Here is a 24,111-nt window from a genome sequence, read left to right as displayed (position 1 = left end):
TTCCGGTCTCCAGTTACGTCATCAATGCGCGAACTCCGACGTATTTGCGCTACGGGAAAATACTATATATCTCTTTATTTATAGTATCATGGTGTCACCTGTTCCCAATTGGGCTTTGAGCCAACATTTTATAAATAAATTCATCCAAAACTCATAAATTACTGTTACCTGAGCTGAGCTTAGATGATTCTTGACAAAAATTCGACATTTTTCATTTTGACAATACAGTAGAGCGTCGATAATCCGAACGCAAAAAAAATTATAAAATTAAAAAATATGATCACGGACCGAATTTTTGGATTTAATATGACAATATGGGCAAAATATGACCGCGGATTTTTGTTTTGTTTATGCAGAAATACATACAATATATTTGTTTATTATACAGGTGTTTTGTTCCTTGTAACTAAAACGTATGTACATAATATGTACTATGTTTATGAGCTTTGTATGTATTTTGAACATATGTTCGATAATCCGAACAATTTGGTAATCCGAACTACCTCTGTACCAATTAGTTCGGATTATCGACGCTCTACTGTATTATCTTATACATAAATTGAAAAAATGTATCCTTAACATAACTTACATTTCCACACATATTAATCATCAGAGCTAGACCATTTCATGAATTTTAACTTTCAAGTGGTTTTTTTTGGGTCGAAGTAGGGGTATTTTTCTTCAGTTAAAAGTTTATTGAAAACAACGCATCAAGTGAGGATCGTGGCGCACCACTCCTGCCTTATTATAGGTTTATTTCAACTCGACACAAAACCATTCTTGAATCGTTACGCGCATGCGCAATAACACATTGTTCGTTACTGCGCATACTCGTAACCGTTCAAGAACGGTTTTTTGACTGCTTGGAACAAACCTATTATCAGTACAGGTTTGTGAACGAGGATGTACCTATACTGTATACAGGGTGAATAATGACAAATAAGCTAAATTTCAACTGTATGTTCAGAAATCAAAAATAATATTTTACTTAATAAAAATGGGTCTAGATTCGATTCTGAGCTACATTGTGTTAAATTTGTAAAATCGTTATTAAGAAGAGCCTTATTGCAATTGGCGGGTAAATATCTAGAATATTTGGGAAATGCATCCATAGATAAAGGGTCATCAAAAGGGATAAAGGCTTCATCATCATCAATGGCGTTAAAATTCTGTGAGTCTTTGCGCGTTTACTATTGCCTTCTAAGTTTGCCGGTCCTCTTCCACTATTTCCCATTGTCTCACGATCTCCGACTGCATCTTTCTACCCTTTTCTGAAATGCTACCTGTTTTCGATATTACAATATGACTTGAACTTAAAAGCTGGACACTGATACAATGCTACATAATTAACCTATAGTAATTTGAAATGTGAAATTACAGAATGATGCTTAGAATGGCATGGACACAGAAGAAAACGAACACATAAGTATTGCGAGAAATGGGCAAAGAATGCGAAATAATAAACATAAGTACTAAAAATAAGAAAGTTACAATATCTGAGACTCACAATGAGGGAACAGCGACAGGAAGAAGGGCAGTGTCATGGAGGAAAAATGTAAGAATATTGCTTCAACTGCAGTTCCATAAAACTTTTCAACGCAACGGTAGATAGAGTAAAGATAGTGAGAACGATATTCAACTTCCGATTGGGAGATGGCATTAAAGAAGAAGAGGATCTATAATATAATTCAGTGTGGTCCAACCTTTTAGACGTTGCGGGCCGTATTAAATTTGAAATTATTATGAAGGGCCAGAGAACTCGACTCGTTCAAAAAAAAATACATGAGTATATTCAGCTGATCAACTCTTCTAGATACAGTTTGATGGTAAACTGAAACACATTCAAAATTTTTGGCCATCTTTTCATCTCCAAAGGATCGCGCCATTTTAACGGCACACCGCTTGATCATTTCTCCATCTCTAAATGCTTTTTTACTTTTGATAAGCTCTAAACATACTTCATATGATGCTGCTAAGCTTGATGATTGAACAGCTGTCGGTTTTGTAAATAGAGATTTTTGTTTATTCAATTTAGCTGTAAGTTCTTATACAAGAGTATTGCGAGCTTCACCTTGATATTTGTCGTATTTTGTTTTGTGCTGGGTGTAATAATGCCTACTAATATTGTATTCTTTTGATACCGCGAGTACTTGACAACAAATAATGCACGGAGGTTTGCCTTTTAATCCGATGAATAAATATTGATTTTACCATTTTCCTTGGAACGTACGATTCTCTTCGAAAATTTTGCGTTTTTTGGCACTACTCATTCTGAATTTAACATTCAATTTATTCGCCACTGTTAATTCAACACGACATGTTCAGCTGACTGAAGCTAACTGCCCGCTCATCGGGAGTGGGTGTTGAAGGTTAACTTCTTTCTTAAGATTACGGAAAGTTAGACAGGGTTGGAACAGGTAAAAGTTATCAATGACAATATTTTTGAAATGTGTTTGCGGGGGCCGCAGTTTAATGAGCCTCGGACCGCATGCGACCCGCGTGCCTGAGGTTGGACCACACTGAATAATTTATGAATAAAAATATATTATTTTAATTTTACAAAGACTCTATACAGTCCCACTATTGCTAAATAGAATATTATTTTTGACTTCTGAACATATACAATTTGGCTCATTCTTTGTGAGTCAACCTGTATTGTATACGCTACACTAAATAAAAAAATAACAAATTCAACAAAAATTTATTTTAGTTTATAGGAATTTAAAATTATTTACATTTAATACATTTTACTTATAACTAGTTTTTCACTTTTTTTGAAATTAGATCAACTTTGGCTTTTGTAGTAACGTTACGGAGAAGTACATTACAAATAAAAACATAATTTTTGCTTAATCAATCTCTTTAAACATGTATTCGCGATGTTAAGTCACAATGACGACCTCTCGTGGATTTCGGCTGAACTAGCTTCGAGTGGCTTTTCAATGTCAAACGCTCAGCGCACATGCATTTGAATCAAGTAGGTAATATTCATTATTTTTTGCATGTTTTAAATTAATTATTGGGTAATATAAAATTATTAACACGAAATCTTCACATTTCAATAAAAATTGTTGTCGATGTTTTATATAAAATATGTAAAAATAAATACTGAATATTACCTACTTGTTTCAAATGCATGCACGGCAGCGTTTGACATTAAAAACCCCCCGAAGCTAGTTCAGCTGAAATTCACGAGAGGTTGTCATTGTGACTTAACATCGCGAATAGTAAAAGCTGTGTCAACGGCCCCCTGTACTAACGCTACTATATCCCAAACCAACACGTAAGAAAGGACTTTGTCTGAAACTTCAACGAAACTGGGAAGGCCCGTAGACCGCCCTGCAGAGAGTAAACGATCTAATCTACCGCATTCAGTTTTCAGCTAGGGGGGCATCCATAAACTGCATCGTAAAAAATTTGAACTTTTTAATACCCTCTCACCCCCTCCGTAGTAATTCGTCGTTTACAGACGACCCCTACCCCATGTTGACGTCGTCATTGCAGTTCACGACCCCCTTTCAGTGATTTAAAAAAATTGTAATTTTTTATGCAATGTAATTTCTGTTTTTTTAATCAACCTTGAAACTTTATTTGCGAATGTATCATAACAAGAACAATTAAGGGGTAGTCGCAAAATCTTGGTCCAATGCTATTTAAATGCATTTTTTTTTTCGAATCCTGAGAAAACTAATAAATATATTTGAAAAATATAAACGCAGAATGAAAGATTACATTATTACCGAGGGCTGAAAGTCCCTTAGAATAAACAAAAGGTTTCTTTTGAATGAAATTTTTGAACTTAAAAATCAGACTAAATGTTCTCTTTTTTTATCCCTGTAACTTATTAAAATAAACATTATAGATGTTTTCAGAAACTTTTGGCCCTCGGTAATAATGTAGTCTCTCGATCTGCGTTTAAATTTTTCAAAAATTTTTATTAGTTTTCTGAGTATTCGAAAAAAATGAATGCATTTAAATAGCATTGGACCAAGATTTTGCGTATAAATCTTCTAAGTATAAATACCACTTACTAACTAAATAGAACACAATATTTTATTTCCATTCATTCTTTCAGAACTATTTTTTCACACACAGTATGCAGGCAGCACATAAATGAATTAACAATTTAATATTGTTTGCTTCCAGACGTTGTTCTGTATATATAGAAGCGCTTGTTTAAACCCAAAGAACAATGTCTTATTGTTTGTTGTCCTTTACAAAAGTGCTAACTAATATTATTTTAAGGCTGTGGCTGAAAAAAACGAAATGTATGCGATAAAAGTATCTATAAGAGAATTCTTTTTAATTTTAACAAAGGTGTATTTATTCGTAAACGTTTTGTTTTATTTTCAATTTCATTTCAAAAACTATACGTTTTTATATGAATAGCTGATACTTTAATGCTGGTAAAAGCTAGTAAAAAATTATATTTATAGAGACAATCAACCCTATTCTGTAACTTTTAACAAATCGAATAGAAATGACCCAGTCGAATCGTAATTACCCAAAATCGGAATGTTTGATATCTATCGCGTCATTTTCGTGTTTGGATTGGTATTCTGTAACTCATATCGTAATCGAAATCTCTGACTTCTATTTCACGCGGTTCTGAGGAGGTGGGAACCGCGCATTAGCCAGCGAAAATAGTGTTCTGTGACCTGGTTTGTTACTTGAAATATGACACCGTTGCCATATCCTCAATGTTTTCATACTTTCTTCATACTATCCTCAAAGTTTTGAAAAGTAAATAAAATATTAGTGTAAATACTGGATGCAAAAAGCTCAAAAGAGGACAAATGGTTTTAAATTAGAGTTCATTAAAATTGATATAAAAAGAAGATAAACTGATAAATAAAAAAGATAAGTGAAGATAAGAAGTATATAATAAATGCTTTTAAATCAAAGATATTTAAATTGATGTTATTAATTCATTATTATTAATAAATTATTTAAAATTGATATTACTAATAATATGCAATGTTTAATAACTGCTAAACAACTTTTCCCAAAAATGTCATCTTTTCTATAATTTGTTCAGACTATGAGCGTTGACTGATAAATATACAAGTATACTGGTATAATATACAAATATATATAGGTATATATATTTATCAATCAACGCATAAGAAGTCTATTTTATCTATTCTCGTACATTATACATGCATTATACCATTGATTGAAATTGTACTTACAAGAAATGAAAGCAAAAAAGTATGGCAACACTGCGAGCGGCAAACATTCAGATGTCACATAGCAAATAAATAAGGTTAGGTCCAATTCATACTCCTACAACATGTCTAAATTAAATATATAATTATCTAAACAAATAACACCACAGACTAAAAATTAAGCAGCTAAAAAAGGTAAAAATACTACAAATAATTATAAATAAGTAGTAATCAATTATTTTTATATATAAAATATAAACGTCAAAACAAAACAAAATGCGCTTGCGTCAACCACAATTCCGATAATCGAAATCTCATCTCGACAGGGTAAATGCTGTCGAAGTGATTTCTATTCACTATTACGATTGTAGAGATCTGAATTAGTTATGGAATACGGATTTGGACTACTTCTATTCGACTTGGCCACTTCTATTCGATTTTACTGACTTCTATCATCGAAATGAGTTACAGAATAGGCATGAATAGCGACAAATTTAAATATACCAATATATTAAACGACGTCGAATGTGCACTCATACCTCCCCATCCCCTGTCGTATTTCGTCAAAATATTGTTAGCAAGCCCCCTTCTCCTCAACTACGTAGTTTATGGATGTCCCCTAGAAGTAAACCCAAGGTAGTTCATATCGAGAAGAGGCAAATAACTATAAATGAGGGAGCAGTGTTACGACAGTTTCGTATCCACCCTGTTGGCTTGAACCATACCCTGATAGACCATTTATTCGAGGCGAATAACTATAAAGGAGGGAGCAGTGTTACGACAGTTGTGTAAGATTGATCCTACATAGTAAAAGTTCCTTGACGTAAAAGAAGAACTATTAAGTTCGAGAATATTCACGATGTCATCGAAAATCCAGAAATGTCAAGTCTTGAACGACAAAAATCTATATAAACATGTGTTTGGCATTTCATAGAGTAGTTGTATTTTGACCTTTGTAGTTGTTAGATTGATAAAAGTACTGTAAACAAGTTTGTGTTCAATAAATCGAATTGAAAGTAGAGTAATAATAATTTGCTAATATGACAGAAAGATTTGGTTTCGATTCAGAGAGCACATCACGAGCTACTCTGATGAGTTCAAGAGGATAAAATGTGCATAAGCGAATGGTGGTGGTATCGGGGTCCGGACAAATAATCCCGGACAAAAAATACCCACAAATTATCCCTGGACAAAAAATCCCCGCAAAAAATCCCCACAAATAATCTACGGACAAAAATCCCCACAAAAAATCCCGGACAAAAAATCCCCACAAATTTTTTTGGACAAAATATCCCCACAAAAAATCCCTAAGAAATATTTGCTGCATGCAGAACTATGCGTCTCTAAAAATTTCCCTTGAATGCCATCTACGCAAATGTTTTTCAGCCTCAGTGCATGAGAGTTGTAATAGCAATCGGCATGAAATCACTTTTCGGCACGAAAATAATGATTAACAAATAAAATTAAGCATGAATTATTGTAATTTCGGTTACCAAATTTCGAATTCCAATTGTGAGTTTTTTTCAAAAATGATGGATATGGGGAATAAGCTAAGGCTGTGGGAATCATGTTGTAATTATTCGCTTAAATCTTTTGCTCACTCTGCTTTGAATAACTGTTCAAAACATTGTCTATTCGTGATGATAACTGCTGTGCTGGATATTAAAACGATAATCGTGATTGTAATACCAAAAATAATACCTATATAAAAAAACACATAATAAAATAATAACAAAAAAATAATAAATAAAAAAAAAGAAAAAAAAAATAGAAACAAAAATAAAAAAAAGAATAGAAAAAAGAAGTAAAAAAAAGTGTTTCGCACAAACTAAAATATATATTAAAAAAACAGTAAAATAATTAAAAAAAACAACATAAAAAAAGCTACACAATGTACCAATGTATCTATAAAAATAATATTGTAGAATGTACTTATGTTTATAAGAAATTTATGACTATGAATCTACAATCAATCACAAACAAGTCTGGCTAATTGGCTCTGCCAAAGCCATTTTTCAAAAAAAAAATGCCAAAAGTCCATTCCACGCATCGCAAGAAAAGTTATACAAAGCTTTTCGATTTTTTGACATTTTTGGTGTTTTTGGGAACACATTTATGGGCATCACTATTCGATATCCGGTTTTTAAAAAGCGTAATTGAGGATCTGTGTGCATCCATAAAAAAACTAAAAATTTATCCATAAATCAAACCAGACATAGCTGCTCGGGGAGAAGCCAGATGGGAGAAGGTCTGTAGGACGGCCTAGAAAAAGGTGGAAATATGCAGAGAAGATTGGGAGACAATGAGAGTGAGACAATTGGAAATAGTGGCACAGGACCGACAAACATAGAAGGAAATAGTAAACGCGGTAAAGACTCTCGAAGAGTTATAACGCCATTGGTGATGATGATGACTCAATATTTTTGACATTAAATTTACAAAAAGGAGCAGGATTTTTTGCATTACAATCAAGATTACAGTTTTCAGGACCAGCAGTTATCATCACGCATAGACAATGTTTTGAACATGTTTTGAGTTATTCAAAGCAGAGTGAGCAAAACATTTAAGCGAGTAATTACATGATTCCCACAGCCTTAGCTTATTCTTATATCTTCCACGATTTTTGAAAAAACACAATTGGAATTCAAAATTTGGTATTCGAAATTACAATTTATGCTTAATTTTAAATGCTAATTATTATTTTCGTGCCGAAAACTGTTTCATGGCGATTGCTATAACTCTCATGCACCGAGGCTGAAAAACATTTGCGTCTATTGCATTCACGGGAAAACTTTTAGAGAACTATTCGGCAGCAAATATTTCTTAAGAATATTTTGTCTGGGGACTGTTTGTGGGGATTTTTTGTCCGAGTATAATTTGTGGGGATTTTTTGTCCGGGATTATTTTTGTCCGGGGATTATTTGTCCTAGCTTCGTTGTATCTGTATCGAAACTAAATCTTAAACTGTCTTTCATTAAACAGTGATGAGCGCGCTAATAACCGGCAAAATAACGCTAAATATGGAAAACATATTATTAAGTTGTTAGATAAATAGAAATGAAACTAGTGGAGGTGGGAGATTTAGCGATAAAAATCTATAAACTTACATTATATTTATTGTTTCCCACCTTTAGACGTATCAGAGGAGTATGTCAACTAAAACTCACTGTCACAGTGGCAGTTGCCAATCTCGTCCGATTGGTACGTCTAAAGGTGGGAAACAATAAGTGGAATGTAAATTTATAGGTTTTTATCGCTAAATCTCCCACCTCCACTAGTTTCATTTCTTTTTATCACACAACATAATGTGTTTTACATCTTTTGCATTATTTTGCCGGTTATTAGTGAACTTATCACCGTATATGTATGTTACACTTAAAATTTCCGCGGGAGCTATATATGCATTCTGTGGTTTTCCGAGTTTAAATAATTTTGGTTTTTAAAAAAACCATGATTTTGACGACGTTTTGGCAAGGTCTCAATCAAAGTTTCGGTACTTGTCATTGTCCAGTCAGGTAGTCACGCTTTTCACTGTTGCTTGAAGTAAGCTGGCCTTTCTGATTGATATGGTTACTTATAGACGGAGATGCAGCGCTGAAAAATCTATTTCAATTTACTAAAGCTAGATTTTTCACAGTTGATTACTGTGAGTGTGTAGAGAAACATACTGCAGTCGGTCAAGCGAAACGTAGAACAGGGGTTACTGAGAGGGTATCAAAGTTGCATTCCTACGAAGGTAATTATTTCCATTTACTAAGGCTGAAAATCAGTACACACATTCTAAATTAAATATAAATAAAAGTTATTATAGTCGGTCAGCTGTATGACGGGACATAGCCGGTCGGTCGGCCCCAATAGTCGTTTGAAGAAATTAAGCATTTTGGCTCGCAATTTTTTCGTCCAGCATCGATTTACTTGAAATTTTCACAGAAGGTAGGGAATAGTCCAAGGATCATTTTCTATATCATACCGCTATCATACGCTAAAACCTTGGGGGTGGTTACCTACCACCCCATCTCGGGGGTGGGAATTTTTTATTACATTTTAACCATGCAATTCGATGGAAAAAGTGATTCTAAGAAAAAAATGTTTTTTACATTTTCTTCGTAAAACTAATATTTTTCGAGTTATTCGCGCTTGAAAATAACAGTTTTTCGACGAAAAAATCGACTTTTTTAGAGGGTTTTTGAGAATACCTCGAAAAATATGCATTTATTAAAAAAAACTGTAGATATCAACATTGTACCCTTTGGTAACACAAACCATATTATTTTCCAGTAATATATTTAAGACCAATACAAACCGAGATACGGCATGTTAAAGATTAGCTTTTTTCGTCAAATGAAGAATTTGAAATATTTAAAGCCAAATAATGGGAAAAATTTGCATTTTTCGAGGAAAACTTAAATAATCTTTTTTCAAGTGAACAATTAGACCTTTCAAAAAATAATAATAAAAAGATTCTAGCATGAAAATTAAGCGACTTATAATCAAAAAAATGTCGGTACCTGCTTTTCTCTACGAAAAAATCAGTGAGAACAACCCCCTAACTACCTTCCTAATTCAAAATTGGTCTTTACCTTTCTGTAGTTCCTTTTATATTTATATTATCAATAGACTCAAGGAGTTTGATCTATTTAAATGGCCTAATTTTGGAAAAGTTGGAGTTTTAAAGAAAAATTGATTTTTTGCAATTTGGTATTTTTCACCTTTTACTTCATAATATCTCCGAAAATACTGAAGTTACGAAAAAAATTATAAACTACTAAATTGTAGCTTTTTTAATGACTAAAATTACCCTGTACATAGATTTTCATTACAGTGAACAGTTAGCCAGATATAGCTGTTTAAAACCTCTATTTACCAGCAAACGCCCCCTTATTTGAGCCCTTTAAACCCGCCCCAATTAAAATCTAAGCGATCTTACGGAATTTAATTTACACAATCTTATAGCTAAAAGATGAAGTTTTTCAATCCTAATAGTAACATTAATAATATTGAAAATATAAAAAATATTACTAAAAGATTTTTAAATTGAAAAACATATTGGTACACTTCCCTGGTGACACCTACAAGGCTTCTACAATTTGCAAGCCAAATGGATGCTGCAGTGAAGACAAAGGGAAGGAATTCTACACTATGCAATTCACATCCCCCGTCTGCAGCTTGGTAAAGTTCCAACGGAAAATGCACCTAGTTACTCTACGGACTAATACGACTATAAAATAAAAATGTATACCATTTTTATTCAGTTGCAATGCGAAGGCAAAACAATCTTACTTTTCAATTAGAATACGGAGTGCAATCCAGCTCTCTGAATCGCGATTTTCGATTCTTATTGGAATCTCATCGGAGAGAGCGCAGAGAGAGAACAAGCCTGTTGCAAATCTAGCCAAAATGCTTCATTTCCTCAATCGACTATTGGGGCCGACCGACCGGCTCTGTCCCGTCATACAGCTGACCGACTATAATAACTTTTATTTATATTTAATTTAGAATGTGTGTACTGATTTTCAGCCTTAGTAAATGGAAATAATTACCTTCGTAGGAATGCAACTTTGATATCCTCTCAGTAACCCCTGTTCCACGTTTCGCTTGAGCGACCGCAGTATGTTTCTCTACACACTCACAGTAATCAACTGTGAAAAATCTAGCTTTAGTAAATTGAAATAGATTTTTCAGCGTTGCCTCTTGGTCTATTATATAGGGTGTTTCATTGGGAATCGGAAATACTTTAATGGTGAAAAGAGGTCACCGAGCCGGTTCTAGATATACTACATTTTTTGCCTTACCGACTTTTATAACCGAGTTACAGGGTGTTTCATCGATTTTGCCCATTTCTTTCCTAAGCCAAAACTTTAGAACCATCCTGTATATTTTTTTGATACTTAGTACACTTATGTCTTATTCAAAACTCAAACGACCGACATACTAACCATAAGAAAAATCCAGGTCCGGATTAACAAAAAATTATAATGTAATTGTGACCTTAATACAACACCCTGTATATTCAAATTTTGAAAATCTGTTTCCGTATTTGAAAAGAGCACAAAAAAGGAAGTTTAATGGTTCGCTTAAATTTTTCGGCCAGACAATTTTATGACTTTAATTTTGAAATTATATTGAATTTTTAAGAACTCTGACATTAAAATGCAGGTATTATTAACGTTTAGTTATAAATTATTAAAGTTAATGAATAAATACTCATTTTAAAAATAATCAATACTTATTTACCACATTGGAACGACCCAATTACTAATGACAAGAAAAATCCAGGTCCGGATTAACAAAAAAATATAAAGTACTATGTAATTGTGACCTTGAGCCGACACCTTGTATATTGAAATTTTTAAAATTTATCTGCGCATTTTAAAAGAGCATAAAAAACTGTGATTAAAGGTTCATTTTAATTTTTTTGCGTCGTTGATTTAATTACATCAATTTTGAAATTTTAAAGAACTCCCAGATTAAAAACCAGGTATTATTAACTTTTAATAATTTAATGTTAATGAATCGATACTTATTATAAAAATACTAAATACTCATTTACTACGCTGGCTTCATGGATTCTCTGGATTTGTAGCTGTAGGCACATTATTAAAAATTAGAATTGCGAGAATTGGGATATTTTAATGATTTGGTAAGGAATTATAAAAAACAGTTATATCCAATAAAAAAAATCGTTTAAACAATTCAACAATTTAACATAAATTAAAAATATTTTAACTATAAAAGTTGCTCAAAATGTCCGCCATTTTGTTCGATGCATTTCCTTGCTCGTTTTAAAATATTTCGAATCGAATTTCTAATTACATTGGGATTGTTCTTAATTTTTCTGGAAGCTTCTTGTTACCTTGACAGAATTAATCAATATGATGTCAAAATTGCCGTAATTAAATTATCTGCGCAAAAATTTGACATTCACCTTTTAACGTAGTTTTTATGCTCTTTTATATTACGCAAACAAATTTTAAAAATTTTAATATACAGGGTGTTGTTTCAAGGTCACAATTACTTTATATTTTTTTTTTGTTAATCTGGACCTGGATTTTTCTTGTGATTAGTAATTGGGTCGTTCCAATGTGGTAAATAAGTATTGATTATTTTTAAAATGAGTATTTATTCATTAGCTTTAATAATTTATAACTAAAAGTTAATAATATCTGCTTTTTAATGTCAGACTTCTTAAAAAATTCAATATAATTTCAAAATTAAAGTCATAAAATTGTCTGGCCGAAAAATTGAAGCGAACCATTAAACTTACTTTTTTGTGCTCTTTTCAAATATGCAAACAGATTTTCAAAATTTGAATATACAGGGTGTTGTTTTAAAGTCACAATTACTTAATTTTTTGTTAATCCGGACCTGGATTTTTCTTATGGTTAATAAGTCGGTCGTTTGGGTTTTGAATGAGACGCATGTGTACCAAATATCAAAAAAATATACAGGGTGGTTCTAAAGTTATGGCTTAGGAAAGAAATGGGTAAAATCGATAAAACATCCTGTAACTCGGTTATAAAAGTCGGTAGGGCAAAAAATGTAGTACATATATCTAGAACCGGCTCGGTGACCTCTATTCACCATTTAACTATTTCCGTTTCCTAGTGAAACACCCTGTATAGTCTTATATCTTAACGCGCTTCCCCTGAACGGTTCCTGACTGCGCTTCTTGTTATTGGTCCTGTATAGGTAGGAGGGGTAATACTCGTCGATCTCGTTGCCTGATTTATTTTGGTCTTTTTTTTTCAATACCGTTTTCCATGTTCTAGGAAGCCTTTGAGCATCATCTCTTTGGTTTAGACCAGTGGTTCCCAACCTTTTATGTCTGGCGACTCATTTTCTGATATTTTTTCATATTCGCGACCGATCCATTACCCCATCGGCTTGTAAGTTCGACACATTTGGACCAATTAGTTCCATTTTCGCGAAAAAAATTATCAAAGGAATCCAAAATGTCTTGGCCAGTTGTAGAGGTGTTTAGTGTGTGGCAAAATAACATTTCTTCTTTAACTGTTTTATTGAAATTAAACCTTACTAAGAATCACAAATTAACTTTGTCAGCAATATGTGTAATTTGTAGCAGATATACTCTCATTTACGTTAACAGATATTTCCTCGATTCTATGTTTCACCTGATGTGTGCGGAGCACTGTTATACCATACTAGTGACGTCATCCATCTAGTCATGATGACGTAATCGATGATTTTTTTAATGAAAATAGGGGTCGTGTGCTAGCTCATTTGAAAGGTTATTCAATTATCTATTAAGGCACATACGAATAATACAAGGAAATGGAAAATTCAAGAGATAGTGGACACATAATCAACCAAAAATAATTTTAACTATCTTCTTTCATTTCTACTTCCACTTGATGAACTTCTCTAAGATGGTTTGTCAGATATTCATCTCCAGCAAAATTTTCTGAACAAATTTCACACTTCTTAGTTTCGTGTGACCTTTGATGTACACTCAAAGCGTAATCTGTAGCGAAACCTTTCTCACAAGTTTTACACAAGAAGTCCTTGGCTTCCTCTATTCCATGTTTTGATTTCAAATGGGACCGTAATGAAACCCGCTGTCTAAACCCTTCTAAACAGTGCTCACAAACGAACGGTTTTTCATTGGTATGTTGTCTTTTATGAGTTAATAAAGCATACTTAGACGAAAAGCCAGTACTACAATATTCACAAACATGAGGTCTCATTTTTTCGTGAGTCATTCGAACATGTTTTGCTAAAGCGGTATTGGTAAAAAAAGCTTTTCCACAAGTAGTGCATTTAAAGTTCCGTATACCCGTATGTTCCTTTTTCTTATGCAATAAAAATTTATAATGTGTTCGGAAAGTTTTACCGCATTCTTCACACATGAACTGTTGAGCAGAGTGCTTATGATAATGATAGATGTGACACCTTAAACAGTCAAAATTTTTGAACGTGAGTCCACAAAGAGTACACACTTCGGGACCTGCTGTATGCATCTTGACGTGTTTCCCCATATTGTCTTTTGTAATGTATCGGCCGCAAATATGACATTGGCTTTTTCCGTGGGTTCGTTTGTGCAGATTGAACGACTTTCTATCTAAAAAAAACACATAGATAATAGCAAAACAATAATCTTTGTACGTCGCAGAATTAATGATGTATCCAGTAATTGAATATAAGGCGATATATATTATAAACTGAAAGTCAAACAATTAGGCATGCGCCTCATAGATTTAATGACATCATAACCCACTGGTATAAACTTGACCGCAAACAAATTTAACTAATTTTTCCTCGTATGCTTCTTTTCATAAGCATTTTTCAGTGCGTCACAAATGATAGAAAAAAGGTAATCCGTGATAATATACATTTTAGTGACATGACATTTTAGTTAAATTTGACAGTTGTCACATTTTATTTGCAATTTGGCATAAAAACAAATCATTTGTGTTTATTGCATTTATAAAATGGTATTTTCTTTGATTTGTATAGTCTTATAAATTGTTCAGATTATATTCGTAGATATATTATATAATTCGTAAATTTTTTTTCGATTATAGCGCCATCTATTGACAACTAGAATAAATGTTATAAATGTCACCGACGAAATGTAATCACCGACGTGCGTTTTTTTCTGTCACATACAATTTAATGCGTTAGAAAGAAATCGAAAAACTTTGACGCACGAAAAGATCCTCATGAGAAAAAGCATATATTAGTTTTTTCGCTACCGTCAAGTTTAGCAGGAAAGCGCTGTTGCCATACATTGACATATATTTATTTATCACAACAGCTACCGGCTACTGCTTCTCTTTGTCTTTAAGAGTGTGAAACAAAGATAACTAGGTATTTGTAATATAAGTATAAAAGTCATGTTGTCGTATAGAAGGTTATATAAGATTTTTGTTTGTTTATTTGTTTCTTCTTCGTTTATGGACTTTGGGAGCTATGCCCATTTAGCGAGCAACATTTCTTAAAATTAACGTGTAGCTAAACTTACCATACAACAAGACTATTATGAACCTAATCGACCAATCATGGATAGGGAAGGAAAAGTGAAGTTTGTTAAAAAATAAACTGTCATTAAAATATAAACTAAATATGTAACTAAAATATGATTTGAAAACCATTATTTGACATTATATTTAACCTCTAATATTATGACCAACGTCATATTATACTCGTCACTATTTCTAGCCAATAAAATGCTTGATGTAATAGGAATGGCATGACAAGAAAATCTGATTATTCCCTATATACAGTATGTCCCTGTAAGTTGTATCCATATGAAAAACTTTTTTATTATTAATTTTACGAAAAAAAGTTATTATTCATAAAAAGCTCTGCATGGTCCAAAACCTAAGATTTAACCATCAAATATCAAATTTTTTGAATATTATACAAGGTATGTCAAAAAATTTGAATTTCACTCAAGAGTGAAGTAGCTTTATTTTTCACAAGATTGAAAATTGCTATTATGAAAAGTTGTTTTTGAATTAAAAACTATATTCTAATATGCAATTACATCCTTCTAATTGAAAATTTTTTTTTAGAAAAATTATGGATAACTAACATTATTTTCAGTTATTTCAACTCTGATAACTTTTTGAAGTTATACTTCTTTACGCGCGCTATGAGGGTGAATTTTTATATGTTAAAACCTACGATCCCGACGCATGCGCATTATAACTTTGTTCTGATTGGATGTTCACATGCCATGTCAAAAATTATCCAATATGGCAGCTGTAGCACAGCTGTGGTTTGGACGGTTGACGGTTTGGTTATGTATGGTTGTTGCGTTTTAAAATTTGTGGGAAGAGAAACAACAAAGGTTAGTTAATAGTCATACTGCCTTTTTAAATAGTTTTCATATTATATTTTTGAAGTTATACTTCAAAATGTTTTAATTTATGTATGTATCAGTCCAGAAAAGGTGTGGAAAGAATATATTAGTGTTTTTAAATATATTTTTCTACAAACGTGTTAAAAATGCAATTTTTAGGACTCCATAGGAGCGTTAAAAATGCTACTTTAAGGCACTAGTGCTTTAAAATTTTTAAGGCACTGCAGTTAAAAGTGAATTGTCAAATTGTGAAACGTCAAAATATTTATATTTCATTTATTAACATTAATATTAATAATACAACTTGCGCAATTTGAAAAAGGTGGTTTAAAAGGTTTTTTATTATAATTTTGTGTCTTTGGATTTGTCTTCATTGGGCGTAAAATAATAAAACATCCTATTTTTATATTTCACTTGTCACCGTGATGTACAATTATGTATATCTGAAAGGTAAGTTGCATGCGGCTTGATGGCCTTGTTGGTAGAGCATTGGACCAGAGATCAAAAAATCGCGAGATTGCGGGTTCAAATCCCGGACGATTCATATTTTTTTCTTTTTTTTTTTAATATTTGGCATTGTTAAGTTTTGGTTCATTTTTGGCAATTATTGTTAATTTTTTGTATTGTAACTGTTAAGTAGGTATATTTATTTCGTTGAAATTATATTATAATAGAAGTATAACTTCTTACGTGCGTACAAAGTACACACACATTCTTTTTTTATTATTAATTTTACGAAAAAAAGTGATTCATAATAAAAAGTTCTAGATGGTCTAAAACCTAAAATACAGCCATCTTATGTCAAATTTTATCAATTTTGTACGAGGTATGTAAAAAAATATGAATTTCGCTCAAGAGTAAAATATGTTTAAGTAAAATTTTGTTTATTTACAATCTACATCATTAAAAGTGTATTAAGTAAATTTGTTCCATGTTTTTGGACAAGGAGAAGAGACTTCCAATGATGTCTCACCTTATTCTATTTATGTTTAAGTGTTAAAATAGGTCCTGAGGACAGGTTCTATCTAGTCTCCTTGTGGCAGGGCCATTATGGAATAATTCCCTTATTAACTCATTGGCATGGTGAATGGTACGCTCATTTTGTGACTCCGTGGCTCGATGGATTTCTTCTCTGATGAAAGGTATATTTAAGTCTTCGTGAAGTGTTTGATAGTTACGTACCATGGTGCATCTACTATTGATCTTAGAACTTTAGACTGAAATCTTTGGATGATATTCAGTGATGTTGACTTTGCACAGCCCCAGAGGTGTAGTCCGTAGTACCAAATAGGTTTGAGTATTGCTTTGTACAGAAGAATTTTGTTTTGGATGTTGAGTTTTGATCTGCGTTCAAGGAGCCAATACATTTGCCGGAATTTCAAGTCTAGTTGTCTTCTTTTGGTCTGGATATGTTTTTTCCAAGTTGGTCAAGATGGAGGCCAAGGTATTTAACGTCTGTTACTGTTGGTATTCGTTCATTTTCCATTCTTACAGGTGGGCATGTGTTCTGGCGGTTGGTAAATGTTATTTGAGATGATTTTGTTTTGTTTACTTTTGTTCGCCATTTTGTGTACCATTCACTGAGTATGTCCAGATAGTGTTGCAGGTCTTGTGAGGCTTGTATGTGATCTTTATTTACAGCAAGTATTGCTACGACATCAGCAAAGGAAGCAATCGAAGTATTATGAGACTCTGGTATGTCGGCTGTGTAGAGTGAGAATAGTAGCGGCCCGAGAACACTACCTTGCTGAACTCCGGGGTTAATAGGACAGAGGCTGGATTGTTAGTCTTTGAATTTTACTGAGAAATATCTATTTGATAAGTAGGATTTGATTAGGAGGAAATAGTTACTAGATAGTGCTAATTTTACTTTGTAAAGCAGACCTCTGTGCCAAACTTTGTCAAACGCTTGCGAGATATCTAGGAATACAGCGTTGCAGTATTTCTTTTCTTCGAGAGTTTTTGATATTTCATTTACTATTCGATGTACTTGTTGTGTAGTAGTGTGATTTTCCCGAAAATCAAACTGATGTTCTGGTAGTAATGTTAGGGATTCATGATCTCCGTATATTCTTTGTAGCAGCAAAGTAGAATTTAATAAAAAATGTTTTTCCTTGGTAAAAGGTATATTAGTTTAAAAAGTCCTATAGGGCTACAAACATAGAAACAAAACGTTTTCGCTCTGTAATAAGAGCATCATCAATGTTACCCTAAAATAAGTATAAGCGTATTAATTAAAGCAAAATGTTAAAGGTAAAATGATGACCAAGGTGAAAGCAAAGTTTGGTTATACTTACAAGAACATGGTGAGCCAACCAAAAAAATACAAAGGTCAAAGCCTTTCAAAAAACAGACAAAAGTCTTATATAAATGCAAGCATCGAAAAATCCAAAGGATGGATAAAATTCGTAAGGATACGGCTCTAGGGCAACATATGACTCCCACACGTGGTAAGTGGGTCAAAAGGTAAATAGGTCATTATGTTACAAGATGTGACAGGCAACTAAGAGATGAGACTTCAAAAGCGAATCTGTCTGATGTCAGGACGACAATTGCCAATGATTGAAGTTTTATGAAATGTTGGTTACGCAGCTACTAAATTTAAAGTTGTTTATGGTACAAGCAATGATAACAGCTAACATCAGTGTGTTTTAATTATAAAATTACAAGAACTTAGTGAGAATAAATTATCTAAGATTTACAAAAGCATGGGCGAATTTGAAAATCCATAATCATCAATGAGGTGTACATAAATTGATGAAGTAAAGATAGGCAAACCAAAATACAGGAAGTATGTTTTGTGGTTTGTGTTAAAAATAGATAATTAATATTTGTGACCCAACACAAATGATGGTTGATAAAACTGGCTGCATGAAGATGGGACAAGTGAATAGGGGTTGTGATATCAAATGCTGAGGAATGTTGTAAATGCAAAAACTTGTTTATAGTTAATGGATATAGATGGATTCATCAACACAAATATAAATGAATGAAAAGGTTGTTTTAAAGCTTAGTCCAAATTTCTTTATTCTGTCCTTTTATGTAAAATAACATCTAGGGCAAAGAAAAATTAATAAAATTGGATAAAAGTATCTAAGCTATGTCTAAAGTGAGGTCAGATGAAGATAAGTGTTGAGTAAAATTATCGAGTAAATGGGGAAATTCTTTGTATCATGGATACAACTTACAGGGACATACTGTATTTGATTTAAATTTAAAATATGACAGCTAGAGGAAAATTGCATGTGATCCTTATTGTTTAACTTTGATCATATCAAATAATATTTATAGTGCTATAAAACTGTATTTTTTGTAAATATTTTATTACTTTTGTTAACCTCTTAGGGATAAGGCACATACGAATAATGCAAGGAAATGGAAAATTCAAGACATACTGGACATATTATAAACCAAAAAATAATTTTAATTATCTTTTTTCATTTCTACTTCTACTTGATGAACTTCTTTAAGATGCTTTGTCAGATATTCATCTCCAGCAAAATTTTCTGAACAAATTTCACACTTCGTAGTTTCGTGTGACCTTTGATGTATACTCAAAGCCCAATTTGTAGCGAAACCTTTCTCACAAGTTTTACAAAAGAAGTTCTTGGCTTCCTCTATTCCATGTTTTGATTTCAAATGGGACCGTAATGAAACCCGCTGTCTAAACCCTTCTAAACAGTGCTCACAAACGAACGGTTTTTCATTGGTATGCTGTCTTTTATGAGTCATTAAAGCATACTCAGACGAAAAGCCAGTACCACAATATTCACAAATATGAGGTCTCATTTTTTCGTGAGTCATTCGAACATGTTTTGCTAAAGTGAAATTGGTAAAGAAAGCTTTTCCACAAGTACTGCATTTAAAGTTCCTTACACCTCCATGAACCTTTTTCTTATGCAACAAGAACTTATATTTTACTCGAAAAGTTTTACCACATTCTTCACAAATGTACTGTTGAGCGGTATGCTTATGATAATGTAAGTTGTGACATCTCAAACCGTTAAAATTTTTGAATGTGGTTCCACAAATAGTGCACGTTTCTGGACCTGCTGTATGCATCCTGACGTGTTTCGACATATTGGATTTTGTAATGTTTCGGCCGCAAATATGACATTGGCTTTTTCCGTGTGTTCGTTTGTGCAGATTGAACGACTTTTTATCTAAAAAAAAACACATTGGTAATAGCAAAACAATAATCTTTGTTCGTCGCAGAATTAATGATATATCCAGTAATTGAATATATGGCGATATATGTTACGAACTAAAAGTCACACAATTAGGCATGCACGTCATAGATTTAATGACAGCATAATCCACCGGTACCAACTTGATGGCAAACAAATTTAACTATTTTTTCCTCGTATATTAGTTTTTTCGCTATCGTCAAGTTTAACAGGAAAGCGCTGTTGCCATACATTGACATATGAACTAACTGCAAAACTCACAGTCTCCACTTTTTTCAAAAATAACTTTTTAATTGATTCCAGCTGTACATGCTGAACTATATAATTTGTAATATAGGATGATAACCAAAACTAACAATATCCAATATAAAATCAAGTACAAAAACACGGGTCATTTTTAAAACACACATTTTCCTCCCTGCAGTCCAATCAGAGGCACGAATTTCGGTCACATGACCTATGTGTTTAACACTAGAAGCACCAGATCGGTCATTTTGACTGCTTTCTATTTTTGACCCTCTGTTTTACTTATTCATAGTTGCTTTAGAAAGTTGATAATTTAGGACTTTTCCTAGATATATTTGAGGATTATAATTCCTCCTTTACAGGTACTTAGTGTAATTACTTTTTGAGATGTGTTAATCTATACCTAGAAGCACCGGGCAGTCATTTTGACTGCTTTCTATTTTTGACCGTCTGTTTTATTCATTGATAGTTATTTTGGAAACTTGATAATTTAGGACTTTACTACTAGTCGAGGAAATGAAGCTGGAAAAATGGCAAAACCTCGCAATTTTTTCGTCCAGCATCGATTTGTACAAAAATTTAGGATTAGGCTGATTTCACCCTCTAGTTCATTTTCTATATTAAGCCGTTGTACGCTTTTGGTTGTTTAAGGGTGAAAACCACCCCTAATTGTAAAAAATTATAAAATACCATTTTAAACTTTAATATTGTCAACATTTGCTTCTTATTAGTTACATAATGATTGTTTTATGCTTTAAGATATAATATCATAATATTTCAACCCTTAAAACCACCCTTGTTGGAGCTATATATAAAAAGTTTACTTATCCTAAAATAATAATTTCGGCTTGCATCAATTTACATAAAAATTTGGGGTTAGGATCATCTTACTCTGTATTTCATATTCTATATCATGCTCAAGGGCGTTGATTATTTTTAGGGGTGTAAACTACCCCTTATTGTCAAAAATTATATAAAAACATTGTAAACTTTAATATGGGTAAAATTTGGTTTTGACTGGTTAAATAATGATTGTTTTATGCTTTAGGATTTAATATCATATTTCAACCCTTAAAAACCACCCTTATCAACATTGCAATTTTTATAAGTAAATAATTTAATAAATATATACAGAAAAAAGTAGAATTAAAGAATTACTTTCTTTCTTTCTCCCCTTCCTTATACCCTTTCAGGTGTCGGATTTGGGTTTAATTTAGCTACATATTCACCCATCTCTTCCATTCTTTTCGGTCCTGTGCTATTAGTTTCATTTCTTCTAGCGTTTTCTGTTTGATTTTTCCTGCTTCTACTATTTGCTGTATCCATTTTTTCTTCGGCCTGCCTTTTTTCTTTTTTGTAATATTCCTTGTTTCGTGAATTTTCCTTGCTAGTCTACTAGGTTTCATTCTCATCAGATGTCCATACCAGTTTAATTGCCTCTTTATTATTTTATTCATTATTGGTTCCTGTTTAGTTATCCCTCTTATTGTCTCATTTCTTATTCTATCCCATTTGGTCTTTCCGGCTATAGCACGTAAATGTCTCATCTCAATTGCATTTATCCTACTATTATGCTTTTTCTGTAAAGTCCAATTTTCGCTTGTATACAGTATCGTCGGTATCACAATCGTATTATATATTTTAATTTTTGTTTCGTGGGACAATTCTTTTTTCCTCAGAATTGGCGCTAGTGCGTAGTACAGTTTATTTGATTTTTTAGTTCTGTTTGTTATTTCGAGGTCTATTTTCCCATCATTGGTAATAATACTTCCAAGATAATCATATGCTTTAACTATTTCCAGTTGAGTATTTTTGCATTTTATAATTACTTCATTTTCTTCCTTTTCGCCGATGACCATTATTTTACTTTTCTCGATGTTTATTTCCATTTTTAATTTCTCTATTTCTTCTGTCCATATATTTATGAGTTTTTGCATTTTTGTCACGGAATCTGCTATAAGGACTATGTCATCCGCATACAATAGGGCTTCTATTTTTATTGGCTGTAATCTTTGGTATCCTATTGTTGTCTGTATTTGGTTCGTTCTTTCTCCAGTATTTCTAGTCAATTCATTCATGACTATTATGAATAGTAGCGGACTAAGACTGTCTCCTTGCTTGTAAAGAATTACAAAAACATTTATTTACACAAAAATACGAATTTACAAATATGTAAAAATACACATACATTTTTGAGTCATCATCCAGTATACGAACCGGTTCTGTGGTTTTATATACATTGAAAATGCCCTATAAGCGGACTATTCGAATTTTTAGAAAAAAAATTAAGTTTTATAAACATGCCTTCTTCATTTTTGGCGATAAAAAGTTTTTTCAATAATGGTTTTGTAGGATTTTTGAAGAGCTTTACGACTATGTAAATTAAATTCCGTAAGATCCCTTAATTTTTAATTGAGGTGGGTTTAAAGGGCTCGAATAAGGGGGTATTTACTCGGTAATAGATGTTTCAAACAGCTATATCTCGCTAACTGTTCACTGTAATGAAAATCTATGTATAGGAAAAGTTTAGTTATTAGAGAGTTATCAAGTAACCCTAGGAGAATACGGTAACGCTATTTTACTGTATACTTTACACAAGAATAAAAAACCGCTAAACGCCGTAAAAATGAGTGGCGCATAAAATATTCCAGCTACAAAAGATCTGATATGAATATAACGTGGCGCGAAAATGGATTTTCATTTGATGCAAAACAAAATTCTAGTTTTATTTTAAAAGATTTTTCCATAATATTTGCTAAATTTGAAGTAAACGCGCCATAAAAGAGTAACTTTGATACAATTTGAATTTTGAAACTCTTTTGTGGCGCGTTTACTTCAAATTTAGCAAATATTATGGAAAAATCTTTTAAAATAAAACTAGAATTTTGTTTTGCATCAAATGAAAATCCATTTTCGCGCCACGTTATATTCATATCAGATCTTTTGTAGCTGGAATATTTTATGCGCCACTCATTTTTACGGCGTTTAGCGGTTTTTTATTCTTGTATCAGGAGTTTTTCAAAGTTATTTATAAATTAAATGTATGAAGTTGAATGCAATGTTCCCCTATTACACGTCTAGCTTTATAAATGGTCACCTTTGTTGCATTATATCCCAAATGTATTATCGAATGTAATATCGAATGTACATTAGATTTTTTTCTATTCGAAATAGATTGAAACAAAAATATTGAGATGGCCGGTAAATGAAGTCGGATTGCCCGTTGCCAGATGAAATTTAGCGTCGTAACCACTACAACTACATAAACCATTTCGGGAATAATCGTTAAATGGATTATACTTTTGTAGCTTAATAACTTCTAAACGGTTTAACCGATTTTGATCAGTAAACATGAGTTTGAAACGTATTGACTAGCAGTATCTGATGGATCTAAGGTCAAGTATGATAACTGAAGCTATTACAGGAATTATTGAGCTTGAGAAACCGTTTTCCCACAGGAAATAGATTTTATAATATGTATGAAGCCTATAACCTAAAAATTCGAATATTATCGGATATAAGGTATACACCGTTAGAGTCGTCTTGAGTCCTTCCACAAACGCTAAGTTATTGGCGCAATTCGTAGGTTGAAATGTTGAGTAATTGTCGAAAAACCAAAATTTTCAAAGTTTAGTTTTTCAGTTTTTCGGCTATACTGAGCTGTGTGTAGGTCTAATCCTGACGG

At 32.5% G+C, this 24,111-nt stretch overlaps 1 protein-coding gene across 11 annotated transcripts in view; it reads right to left on the bottom strand.

Moving 5' to 3' along the window:
• LOC126884694 (gastrula zinc finger protein XlCGF46.1-like) overlaps positions 1-24,111 on the bottom strand; it is a 220,260-nt gene that overhangs the window by 97,111 nt on the left and 99,038 nt on the right. Inside the window, exons 3-4 of one of the 11 annotated variants that reach the window (XM_050650791.1) lie at positions 19,572-20,156; positions 12,753-13,662 (exon numbers count right to left, since the gene is read on the bottom strand). The exons of 8 other annotated variants lie outside the window; for them this stretch is intronic. In XM_050650791.1, coding sequence (XP_050506748.1) covers positions 13,508-13,662; positions 19,572-20,156 — 740 coding nt within the window. In that variant the 3' untranslated portion in view covers positions 12,753-13,507. Of the gene's footprint in view, positions 1-12,742; positions 14,248-16,899; positions 20,157-24,111 lie in introns of those variants that run through there. 2 more of the 11 variants (XM_050650790.1, XM_050650789.1) reach the window with 2 other exon arrangements.

Source organism: Diabrotica virgifera, chromosome 5 (assembly GCF_917563875.1).
Source record: "Diabrotica virgifera virgifera chromosome 5, PGI_DIABVI_V3a".
Lineage (NCBI taxonomy): Eukaryota > Metazoa > Arthropoda > Insecta > Coleoptera > Chrysomelidae > Diabrotica > Diabrotica virgifera.
The sequence above is the reverse complement of the archived record's forward strand: the minus strand, read 5'-3'. Positions and strand labels throughout refer to the sequence as shown.